The 13,419-nt window shown below is 33.9% G+C and overlaps 1 protein-coding gene across 7 annotated transcripts in view; it reads right to left on the reverse strand.

The window, feature by feature from the left end:
* ATP11B (ATPase phospholipid transporting 11B (putative)) overlaps nt 1-13,419 on the reverse strand; it is a 126,700-nt gene that overhangs the window by 38,906 nt on the left and 74,375 nt on the right. For all 7 annotated transcript variants that reach the window (XM_019463268.2, XM_019463267.2, XM_019463269.2 and 4 more), the window contains exons 16-21: nt 12,324-12,397; nt 12,147-12,250; nt 9,471-9,652; nt 8,121-8,324; nt 3,371-3,524; nt 2,064-2,166 (exon numbers count right to left, since the gene is read on the reverse strand). In XM_019463268.2, coding sequence (XP_019318813.1) covers nt 2,064-2,166; nt 3,371-3,524; nt 8,121-8,324; nt 9,471-9,652; nt 12,147-12,250; nt 12,324-12,397 — 821 coding nt within the window. The remainder of the gene's footprint in view (nt 1-2,063; nt 2,167-3,370; nt 3,525-8,120; nt 8,325-9,470; nt 9,653-12,146; nt 12,251-12,323; nt 12,398-13,419) is intronic.

Here is a 13,419-nt window from a genome sequence, read left to right on the forward strand (position 1 = left end):
GCTAATTCTAACCTTTGCCAATTCCAAGTTTTACCCAACTTTGTAATTTTGCCAATCTGATAGGTAATTTTAACTGATAGGTAATTACTAATAGGTAATTTTTTTTTTGAGTGAGCTGAACACTTTTTTTCATGCATTTAATACTCATCTTAATTTAAAAAAAATGTTTATTTTATTTTGAGAGAGAGAGAGCACGTGTGCATGAGAGTTGGGGAAGGAGAGAAAAGAGAGAGAGAGAGAGAGAGAGAGAGAGAGAGAGAGAGAGAGAGAGAGAGAAAGAGAGAGAGAGAAGGAGAGAGAGAGAAATCAAATCCCAAGCAGGCTCTGCACTGTTAGCACAAGGTCTGATGCAAGTCTAGATCCCACAAACCATGGGATCATAACCTGAGTCGAAATCAAGAGTCAGAAGCTTAACTGACTGAGCTACCCAGGCACCCATGCAAATGTTCTTTATTAGTTTCATGTTTAAAATTTGAATTTGGGTATATTTACTTCTGCCAGACATACTGATCATTCCCTTTACAATGCCTTTCTTTCTTTTTCTTTCTTTCTTTCTTTCTTTCTTTCTTTCTTTCTTTCTTTCTTTCTTTCTTTCTCTTTTGTTCTTTCTTTCTTTTTCTTTCTTTCCTAAAAATTAGATCCTTCCATACCTCAAATTACAAGATTATTCATTAAATTTTTTTCTTCCATTCCTTTTTGTGGTCTTTAAAATTTTTAAAATATATAATCATTCTGGTATTTGTTTGGCTCTAAGCAACAGAGACCCAACTTTTTTTTCCTCCCAAATAACCAAATCAGTTATATTAGTATTTTTTTTATCAAATAACTTGTTTCCCTACTTATTTGAAACATCTCCTTTTTTTAAAAACTAAATTTCCAGATGTTTCCATGTATCCTACTCACTGGACTTTCTGTTATACTAGAATCAAATTGTTGTAACTACTGTAGCTTTTTATGCCTTTAATAGGAAGGTATAGGAAGTTATCATCAAATTGTTATGGAAATTTATGGTAAACAACAGTACACAAACTAGAAAGAAAATTAAGTTTCAAAATGAAAAGTGAAGAATTGATTTGAGAGCTACACTGGAAATATTAGACCTGAGAACTACCTATCACAGGACATTACAGAGGTTATTCCAGAAGAGGAATTAGCCTTTTTTCTAATTCTAAAATTTTATCCTTCATTAAAAAAACCTCCATACTTTTCTCCTTTGCTTCTGTATTTGCATAACAAAGTTATTTAGGAAGGCAGCTCAGAATATGGTTTAAACAGTAAATGACTGATAATTTAAATATAATAAAATGGTATTAGTCTAAATAAAACAAAAATTTTAGGCAAAAATAGAAAAGAAATTAGAACAAAGTTTATTAAGTTAGAAAATTATTTGAGGGGTGCCTAGGTGGCTCAGTCAGTTAAGGGTCCAACTTTGGCTCAGGTCATGATCTCACAGTTTGTGAATCTGAGCCCCACATGGGCCTCTCTGCTGTCAGTGCGGAGCCTGCTTTGGATCCTGTCTCCCTCTCTGTCCCTCCCTCACTCCTCCTCTCTCTCAAAAATAAACAAACATTTAAATAAAAAGGAAAACTACTTGAATATATATATTATAATGGTTTGATATAATTTATTATTTCTAAAATTGTCATTAGAACGAGTTACAGAATCTTTAGACTGAAAAAGACAGGAAATAATAACAACACTCTAAAAGAATTGCAACCATGAGGGCAACTACATAAATTACAAATTTAGAGTTTAAAAATTATAGAAAAATGTGAGAAAGTACTTTAAAAGGTACAACACGGCAAAATAAAGCTACTTTATTATGAAGGAGAACTGGCAGAGATAAAATTCACCAACATGGTATTTATGTCCTTGAAACTTTGGAATTAAAATATCCTAAATATTGGGCTTAATTATAATGGGCTTCTTCTGATGCAGATACAGTGATATATTACCACATTGCATTCATATATTTGATACTGCATTTTAGCCTACAAAAGGAAAATTCAAAATCACCAAATAATTATACCAATTTTAAAAATTCAGGAAAAAAAATCAATCACCTATGCCAACATGTGCTTCTTGTATCATGCTTACATCATTAGCACCATCACCAACAGCCAATGTTATAGGTTTCTCAGGTGAGATTTTTATCAGTCTTATTACCTGAAAGACATATAACTAATTAGTTATTATAAAATTTCAATTTTCTTGTATTTATATAGTCATTTATCTGAAATGACTGTTACAAGAACAGTTGAATAATGAAAAAAGTCAATTTTGTATTAGACAGTAATTTTCAATGGAGTTCATTTTTTGAGGAGATGTTAGGAATGTTTTTTAGAAATTACATAGCAAAAGAGAATATTATCTTTGGATTTTTTGATGGGAAGCAAGTCTCTTTTAAATACAGCTTAAAAGTGTAAAAAACTTAATTGTGTTAAAAAATAATTACACTTAATTGAACTTTGTCAGGCAAAATTTTCTCTTTCTCAAGTAACTATTCTTTTTATTTGATAGAGGGAAGGTAATTATTTTCTCTTGTCATAAAATTTAAGAAATTTAAAAAAGCAATCAAGATTAAATTCAATAAAATTAAAAGAAAGGTTTCTTTGGAATTCTTGAACACACATTTATAAAGAACCTAGGCATTAGCTCTATTTGGTCTCCAACTGTAGTCTCCACAGACTGGGTACGTGAATTACAATAATATAGGCATTTTAATAAAATTCCATGAAGTAAAACAATGCTGGATGTCATTAGACCCATATGAGAAACAATCAGTGTGTAGGTGTGCATTTCAAAAGAAATTTGTGAAAGATATAGTATAAGACCCAAATTTTAAATCAAGTTATAAAAAATACTTGTATAGCCTTTCATTTGTTAGCTAACATTTTAATATTTTGGGTATATAGCTTCAAATCATAAGATAATTGGCTTTTAAACTTTTCACTAAAGTTTTATCACTTAATAGCCACTTTGAACAGAAAATTATCACTTTGGGAGAGTGCAAAAATAAGCCGTGCTCCACAGAACAACCTGAAGTTGCAGAAGAACAGAAGTCTTCCAGACCTCCTCGCCAGTTAAGTAACTAACTTATGAAACTGTAGTTATCAAAGTTCAGTTTGTGTCTCAGCAAAATCACAAACTGCCACCCATAGAAGACTTTGTAGGTCATTATGAATAGCTGAAACTAATATTCATTTTGAAAATTTCAAAGGTCTAACGTACATGGTTAAAATTCATAATGTGAGAAGTGACTAAGAGTCATATGCTGCATACTACCAAATAGGACTAGATAAGGCATTAACCTTAAAGAGTACTTTTAGATCTCAGTATCTTTATGGAACGCTTTATAATACAAACATACCTTTGCTTTTTGCAGTGGTGCCATACGACAGCACAGTACAGCTGAACAATTTCTGCAAACTTCCATAAATAGTTTTTCATGCTCCCTGAGTGCAAGAGACAGGCTAGTCCCATCTACCACCAGCCCATGCTGAATCACATGATCCTCTTTAATTCTACGAGAAAATAATTATATTCTCTGTAAAATACTTTGAAACCATATTATTTATATACATCTAGTAAACAAAAAATTCTTATGAAAAGATGGACCATTTACCCGCAGACTTTATTGTTACAAAACTGATATGTCAGGGAAGAAATGGAGTTATATTACCTGAAAGCTGAGATTAAGCAAAACTGAGAGTGACTGATATGATGAATAAAACATATGATATTCAATTTTACAATGACCTGATAGAGTATATTTTCTAAAATGGGAATTATAAAGCATATAATTCTTAGGATATTTTCCTGAAGTGTAGAAAAATCTTACAAAAATATACAATTATTAGTTATACATTTAGGAAGTCCTAATTTAAAAAAGTAAATGAAATCAACAATGTTCAGGAAAATTCATGAGATAGATTTACCATGTGAGCAAGAAGGAATAAAGGAATCATAACTGTCTTTTGATATTAACCCCTACATTGGATTCTATGTAATGCCAGATAGTACTATGGTGGAACATGGATAGCATCGCCCTGTGAGCATATGTTGTATGAGTACATCTCCATCCCCTCATGTAATTATCATCTTTTTGTTTTAAAAAAATTTTTTTTAACGTTTATTTATTTTTGAGACAGAGAGAGACAGAGCATGAACGGGGGAGGGTCAGAGAGAGGGAGACACAGAATCTGAAACAGGCTCCAGGCTCCGAGCTGTCAGCACAGAGCCCGACGCGGGCTCGAACTCACAGACAGCGAGATCATGACCTGAGCCGAAGTCGGCCGCTTAACCGACTGAGCCACCCAGGCGCCCCTAATTATCATCTTTTTGTGTGGTGACAAATTTAAGATCTACTCTCTTAACAATTCTTAAGTATATAATACAGTACTGTTAATTATAGTCACCATGCCTTATATTAGAATTCCAGAACTCATTCATCTTATATGTAAGGTAGAAGTTTGTACCCTTTGACCATCATCTCCCCATTTTCCCTACACCCTAGCTTTGGAAACCACCATTCTACTCTGTTTCTATGAGTTCACCTTTTTTAGATTCCATTTGTATTTGTCTGTCTCTGCCTGACTTATTTCACTTAGCATACTGCTCTCAAGGTCCATCCATGTTGTCACAAAAATATTTCTTTCTTTTTTATAGCTGAATAATATTCCTGTGTGTGTATTTACATGAGTTTATATAGACACACATTTTCTTTATCCATTCATCCGACAACAGACATTAGGTTGTTTCCATTCTTGGCTACTGTGAATAATGCTGCAATGAACATGCATTCATGGGGGGGGGGGGGGGGGTGCAAATTTCAGATAGTGACTGCATTTTCCTTGAATATATCCAGAAGTGGGATTGCTGGATCACACAGTAGTTCTATTTTTAGTTTTTGAGGAACCTCCATATTGTTTTCCACAGTAACTGAACCCTTCATTTTTACCTTTTTTTTTTTTCAGTTCATTTATTTTGAGAGAGAGTGGGCACACACGTGAAAGTGGGGGAGGGGCAGAGAGAAAATCCCAAGCAGGCTCCTATCAGTGCAGACACTATCACAAGGGACACGGGGCTAGAGCTCACTAACTGTGATATCATCACCTGAGCTGAGATCAGAAGTCAGATGCTTAACTGACTGAGCCACCCAGGTGCCCCTGTACTCTCCCTTTTTATGTGAGAAGTGAGAAAACTATCAAATGAGCAGCAAACTATAAAAACTAAATATATATTGATAGATTTTAGTCTTACAAAAAAGCTTTTATAAGTCAAAATGATGTCTTTCACAGTATGCCTAATCACTACTGTGTTGCACTGTAACTAATAAGTGGTAAACAATTATCTTTTACAACATAAACTTTTCAAAAATGTATTTTTCTTTATTAATTGTCATGTACCTGAAAGCAACACCACACTGACTGTTTTTCCTCCCTATTGGCCAAACTTTATTTAGCAACCTTTGCTGCTTCCAATGTGTTCAGTCTAAGTACCACCTGAGCCCATGACTCAGAACAAAGGGTAGCAGCCAAGAGTGGGAGAGATCAGTTTTCCTCTGGAAACTTCTTAAGCACACTAAATTAAGTTTCCTCTTTATAAGTCACCATATTATCTCACAATCCATGAGATAATATTTATGAAATATGGGAAAGCACCTCACAGATCTGGCACATAGGTAGCATCTGCTCATCTCTGTAGCCTCATGTCTTAATACTGCCTATACCCTCTTCCCATCTACTGTATTCTATGGCCATACTTCACTACTGTCAACTCCTCGAATGAATCCATCTCTCAGTTGTGGAAATTTGCATATGTTGCCCCTTTTGTTTGCTGGGGTTACTCTGACCAGTTAACATTTCTTTTAGGAGACAACAATCCTAAGTTTTTCTACAGAGCTCTGTTGTCTAGGCTAAGCTTCCCTCTTTTGTCCACCGACAACTTTCTGTTCTTACCTGTTACAATCCAGTTGTGATAGGTCTATCACAATATATTTATTTCTGTTTTTCCCATAGAAAATAAAGTATTCTGAGAGTAAACAATACACCTTACATGACTTGTGTTCCAAATTCTAGATAGCAGACCACCAATATGTGAACGAATGGTAGGTTTGTGAAGGAATGGGTATACAAAGTAAAGCTTTCAAAGGAATGGAATTCTTTGCTCCACCAAAAATTTTTAGAATAGACATGAACTGGAAGTCTGTAAATCAAAACCCTATTGACTTATATGGTTATCTCAGAAAACATATTCTACCAAAAAGATGGTATCTCTAAAATAAATATAAATTTCACATAGCAAGCCTTAAAAAAGACCAGAATGTTCACTTTGTAATACAGCTTTTGTACAAAAGGAAGATAAACAATATCCATAATCTTAACAGATTCACTAAGAGCACATATATAGAAGACTTGAAGAATAAAACACAAATAATAATTATCTTTAGATGGCTGTATTATGGTATATTCCATTATATATTCATCATATTCAGTATTTTTTAAATGGACACTTGTTACTTTTATACAGGATTAATATTTCAGAAAGTATATATAAAGTAAATGATTCTGAATAATTAATTTCTACGTGTTAAGGAGTTCTCGTTGATATTATGGTACTTAAATGTTTAAGCAGCCACAATGGTGTCATCACTACTCCCAAATTATAGTATAATTACCTAGATCAATTGCTTTTTTGAACTCAAGCAAAGAACCTTCTGAGAGTTGCACTGTCTCTTTAAAACATCCCTTAAGTTTTTCTTTGATGAAATCCAGAGTTCAGTACTATATCAATGCCTGTATAACAAATATGAATAAAGCTCTGAAAGTACACTGAAAACTGTGGCACTATCTTTTCACATCTGTTTTTCTGTATTAGCAGAAGGCTGCAAATGACAGGTACCTGTGGGAGACCAGAACAACCCTAATGCTTACACTGAAGCAATCCTTAAATCACTGTGAAAAATGAGATTGTTAAAGGGGCTCCTAAATAAAGTTGATCTGTCTATAAAAAACAGATTTAGAAAAAAAAAAGAATGAATTTAGAGTATAAATACTTATGAAATTATCTCTGAACAATAAAATGTATATTAATTTCCTAGTTTAGTCATATGAACTAGATCTGGATTTGGCAAGTGTTTTCTGTAAAGAGACAGAAAGAAGTAAATACTTCAATTTTAGATTTTAGATTTTGTGGGCCAAGAGGCTGAACTGAGAATATAATGCAGGTACTTTATTAAAATAGAGGAGACAGATTTCGACAAAAATTTTATGGACTAAGTAAAAAAACTTAATAATAGTAATTGAGTATAATTTTTCAAGTAATACAAGTCTACCAGTGAGAAGAAATGGAAATCTTTTCTTTCGGGGGAGGAGGCAGGGGAGATAACATTTTGCTTAATTCAGGTTTAATGTTCCCCGTCATCAAAATCAATTGCAAAAGTCTACCTTTTAATGCTGATCTGCAATGAGATTTTATATTTTAACACAACAGAACTATCTGTATTGAGATTTTATATTTTATCTTTGAATATGTCTTTTCAAACAGGTAGCATATTAAAGTGTCACTGAGTAATAAACACAGTGCTGTGACTCCTAATTTGGTAATAAAATAATCAACACTACATTGTGCATGAACAGTTTGATATTAAAAGTCCATTTTTCTTTTCTTGTTTGGACACGATGGATAAATACTACTAATAAAAATATAGCAAAATATCATAGGGCAATATGTGTGGCACTCAAAACACTACTGAGTTACAATGGTGTCACTGTGATCTGTAGTAAATCAAGCAGCAGTGAGAAATGATAAAAGTGCTTCCTAATGGCTCTGTCACAACTACCCAACTGTCCTGAAGTGCAAAAACTTTTTATTGATGATATGTAAATGAATGACTGTGGAACTGTTACGATAAAACTTTATTTATAGGCATTTAAATTTGAATTTCATAAATTTTTACATCAAAATATTTCTCTTCTTTGGATTCTTTTTCAACCATTAAAAATATAAAAATTATTTTGAGCTCACAGGCTATAAAAAACAGGCAGTGGGCCATCTTGGACCCAGAAGCCATAGTTTGCTGACCCCTGAACTCATGATCCAGATAATTACATTCTTACCTTCGGGCAAGCTGCCTCAATTGTTCAGCACATTGACTGTCTGATTTCTGGTTTATAAGTTCAAGGATGTTCATGGTTCTGTGAAAATGTCCACATGATAAACTCACACTAACAGCTGTTTCATGTTTATCTCCGGTTAGTACCCATACTTTGATACCAGCCATTCTTAATCCCTCAATAGTTTCTCGAACTCTATCTTGTAGCCTGAAAATAAAAGAAACAACATTAGTAGTGAGAAGAATACTTTTTGACTATTTCAATTATAAACTACCTAGTACATATAAGGTAAATTCTAGACTCCCTGACTTAAAAATGTTATAGTACAGTGATATAATTGATTTTTTCCCCCATTTGGGAAGAAACAGGAATAACCAAATTAGCCATCATCTGGTTAACATAACATCCACAACTTTATATCTTACGAGTATATCTTCAAAGTTGATTTTTATAGAACTAAACTAAGTATACAGTCTTCATAAACTCCTATTTTGTTAGAAAATATTAAATTTGAAATTAGAAGATTTTTCTCTTTTTTATAAGAAAATTTCTCACATCAGTAGGTCAAAAATCAAATGGTGGACAACAAAGGATGACATAACCGCAGGTGAGTCTTAGAAATCTCATGAGGACAACTGAAAAGTAAATGAAAACCTAAATTTAAAAAAATGCAAACACAGAGACAAGTGATGAGGAACAAACACTAAATAGGCCTTAAGGAATTCACAAACTAATAGAGGAGAAAGTCTTTAAAGAAATAATTATACTGCCACAAGAACAACACAGAACTACCTACAAAACATGGATACTTCACAAAGGAGAGGTTTTTAATCCGGTTAGGGGTAAAGAAAGGTCTTACTGGAGTGGGGGTACTATCTGAGCTATATTTTATAAAGATATTCACAAATGGGTAAGGGGGAAATTATCCAGGCACAACGTACAGCCCTGCCAGAGAACAAAGGCACAAAATAGAACAGTTTTAACTAGAGCTGTTGTTCAGAGAACTACAGACAGTTTGGTACTGCTGAAGCATAATGTGGAAGCAGGCAGTGGTGGGAAGTGAAGCTGGAGCATTAAACAGGTGCTTAAAGCTTTTGTATGCCATACTGAGTAGTAGCCTACAAATTCAAGCCTATAGGGAAAGCTACATAGCTGAGTTCATTCATCTATTTAAGGTATCTGGCTAGAATAAGTGTTGTATCTGCTGAATGGGAAAAATTACCCATTTATTTTGATTTTAAATATATTATTATAGGATGTTAATAAATGGAATTTATGTCATAAATTAGAAACACTTGGCTAGGGAAATTCTTATGAGAAAAAACGGATATTGCCTATTTGTCTGATATTTACCTGTCTTCCACTGCTGTAGCTCCAAGTAATATCAGATTTTTCTCTATGAATTGGAAGACATCTGCCAATTTCTCTTCCCGTTGTTGCAAGGCAGTTCTGGCTTCAAAGAGACGTCTATCTATTTCCTCATACTCTTTAGATGTCAACTGTTTATAGGCCATACACAGAGTTCTTAGCCCTTTCTAAAACAGAAAAATTAAAGACAAAAATTGAACCAAAATAACTAATGGGAAATCAAGAAGTCACTGAAATAAACTGAGGATGCCTTACCAAAAGTCAATTACAAACAACTTAAAAGTACTATCATCTAGTAACAGGATATACATGAAGTGTCACAAAGTCCTAGTGATCTGAGTTATGGGACACACATTATCAGAGCTTTTATAATTTTTGATGAGTTCTTAAAAAGTTGCTCAAAATACTTAAGGTTTTTAATATCAGAGCCTAGACAGGATCATAAAGATGATCTTACTGTGGTTTTAAAACTGTTTTACCTGGAAAGCCAGACACTTCTATAAGGTATCTTCAGGCTGTCCAGAGACAGGCAGCCCAGGTTCTATTCTCCTGTTTTAACCATTACAAATCCATTTTATAAGAATTCTTTTTAAGCAAAGAAGACCATAATTTCCTGAAGGTGCACAGTATGACGAATTTACAGTTCAAATAACGAAGTCGGTAAAGTGGCCCTCATCCAATAAACAATTCTTTCTAGAGCCACCGAATGATTTTAAACTGTATCATTACACATCTTCATTGGTGAAACGGAGTTACACAACACTTAGGAATATATATTTGATTATCCGATTCTCCTGGGCACAAATTTTTCCTATGGTGTTACTATTTAAAAGTTGGTACCTATATCCAAAAGCTTATAAAAGTTCTTGCTATACATTTTCTTCAGAAAAACCCAAATATTCTAATAACAGAACTTGGAAAGGGTACTTTTTTTTTTTTTTTCAACGTTTTTTATTTATTTTTGGGACAGAGAGAGACAGAGCATGAATGGGGGAGGGGCAGAGAGAGAGGGAGACACAGAATCGGAAACAGGCTCCAGGCTCCGAGCCATCAGCCCAGAGCCTGACGCGGGGCTCGAACTCACGGACCGCGAGATCGTGACCTGACTGAAGTCGGACGCTTAACCGACTGCGCCACCCAGGCGCCCCGGAAAGGGTACATTTTAAAATACTATATGACATCATTTAGATTTCTAAATATTGATGTTCTTGATTTACAAATGACCAACACTTAGGGGTGCCTGGGTGGCTCAGTCATCCAACTCTTGATTTCGGCTCAGGTCATGATCTCATGGTTTGTGAGTTCAAACCCTGCATCAAGGCTCTGTGCTGACAGTGACCAAATGACCCACACCTATAAATGTTTTTCTTAAATAATAGTTAAGAGGCCATGAGAGTTACTAGTATATGAAAGTAATTCACTTTACAACAAATACTTATTGAAATGCTATGTGCCAACATTGTTCTGGATATTAAAATGAATGTTAAGTAGAAGAATGTCTTTGTTCTCATGGATGTTACAGTGTGGTAGGTGAACTACATCATAAACAATTAGGAAACAAGCAATGGGAGAAAATAAACCATAAAAGGGAGGCAGGTGAGCAGAGATGAGTATGGAGCATACATTTATAGAAATGCAGAAATAAGAGATCATGAGTTCCTAAGACTGAGAGAGAGAGCTGCTTAAAAATCTTCCTCTTCAGATGAAGTGTGGCACTTTGTTTTTGTAAGATTCTCCTACATTCTTCTAGTAAAAGAGACCTAATTCACAAACCGTAAAATTCATTCCTTTAAAGAGTACAATTCAGTGGTTTTTAGTGTATTCACAGAATTGTACAATCATGACTACTATCTAATTACAGAACATTTTCATCATCCCTAAAAGGGATCCCATATTCATCAGCAGACACTTCCTTTTTACCCCTTCTTCCAGACCCTGGCAACCACTAATGTGCTTTTTGTCTCTATGAATTCCATTAATCTGGATATTTCATATAAATGGAACATGTGACCATTTATGACTAGCTTCTTTTACTAGGCATAACCTTTACAAGATTCATCCATGTTGTAGCATGTAAGTATTTCATTCCTTTTAATGGCCAAATAACATTCCATTATATGGAGATGACGCATTGTTTAATCCATGCATCAGGTGATGGAATTTGAATGTTTCCACCTTTTGGCTATTTAGCAAAAATGCTACTAAGTTTTTGTGTGAACATGTGTTCAGTTCTCTTGGGTGTATAACTAGCAGTGAATGGGTTATACAGTTACCTTTATTACTCTATGTTCTGTGAGAAACTGTCAAACTATTTTCTAAAGTGTTTGTACCATTTATATTCTCACCAGCAATGAAGGTGCCAGTTTCTCCACATCCTTGGGATTCCCCTATATTCTTTTAGTAAACTCCTCTTTTTAATGTATTAATGTGAATGGTCTTTGTAGCCAGAAATACCCTGATTGTAATAGGTTCAAAGAGAAGACTTGAATTTTAGCAGGTTAAAAGTCATTTTATAACCAAAGAATGTGGAAGACAACACATACTGTAACAGAACTGCAGAATTTCTATAATTTTTTTATAAATTACTAATGCAAAAATGAAGCCTTAAATCTTTCATATGTATATCTTCTAGTTTTATATATTTTAGAAATCTCCACTCACCAAAGCAAATTCATCTACATGAATTCTGGTTTTTTCTATTTCTCCACCTACACAATTAGGAAGAATTGATGATTCAGCTCCTTTAGCAAATAAAAACTTCTCACCTAAAGAGAAAAATCAGTTATCAAACTCTTAATATTAGATAAATAAAAATTCATAAAAATTTAGACAGGTTACCTGAAGGTGCCTGAACAATCACACTCATTCTCCTACGATCTGAGTCAAATTCGAGAATATGAAGCAGTTTGTACCTAAGGAAAAAAAAAAATAAGATAAAAAGTCTACTTTTTTTGAATAATAGTAAGTGAATCTTTGACAAGAACCCCTATAAAAGATAAAATGGTTGATTTAGAATAAGAAATTAATCTCAAGTACATTTTCAAGATGATGGGTTATGAATCACTAATAATAACACAAGATAGAAATAGAAGGAACTGACATTTATTGAGTACTTACCAAATGCCATGTACTTTACCTACCTTATGTCATTTAATACCCATGAGAACCAAAGAAGGTAGGTCTTATCTCATTTTACAGATGAGGACTATTAAACTCAGAAAGATTAAGTAATTTTCCTAAAGTCATATAAGTTTGTGAGTGGCACAGCAAGGATTGGAATCCAGATCTGCCCAGCTCCACGTTTTTCTAAAAAAGGTAATTGATTCTCAACCCTTTTCTCTGCCCAAACACACCTGAGAAATACAACACACTGACATTAGTAACAGAGGATCATTACAGCAGTGATTCTGAACCTAGAACAGTGTACGTGTGTACAGGTAGGGAAACAAACGCCTTTATAGGGAGCAGTAAAAGAATTTGTGTGGATGGGTCAGGTGTGGCTTGAAGTTTTTGGGATGGATTTATATAATGATGTTTATATGAAATGTTTTGTACATCTCAAAGAAAAACACTGAGTGGGATGATGGTTTGTAAGTTGATGAAATGAGCTACATAGGCTTCTACATGAAATTAGCCAAAAAATGGCTCTATTTTAGTTTGGAAAACCAGTTTGGCAAGGGACAGCTACAGTTGAGATATAATTGGAATTGATAAAACAATGAAAGATATGACTAGAACAGGAATGGACTAATTTATAAAGCAGTGTAAATATAAGGAAGGTTTTCTTTATTCAGTAAGAACTTACGGAACTCATTACCCCAGGAGTGTATAAAAATAAACATGAGTAAACTCAAGAACCATTAAGCTAAAATACAAATGAAAGATTCACAGTACAATGTTATTATTACTGTGAAAAAGTACAATGGAGTATTAA

The sequence above is a fragment of the Panthera pardus genome, unplaced genomic scaffold (assembly GCF_024362965.1).
Source record: "Panthera pardus isolate Hobbes unplaced genomic scaffold, ASM2436296v1 HiC_scaffold_16, whole genome shotgun sequence".
Lineage (NCBI taxonomy): Eukaryota > Metazoa > Chordata > Mammalia > Carnivora > Felidae > Panthera > Panthera pardus.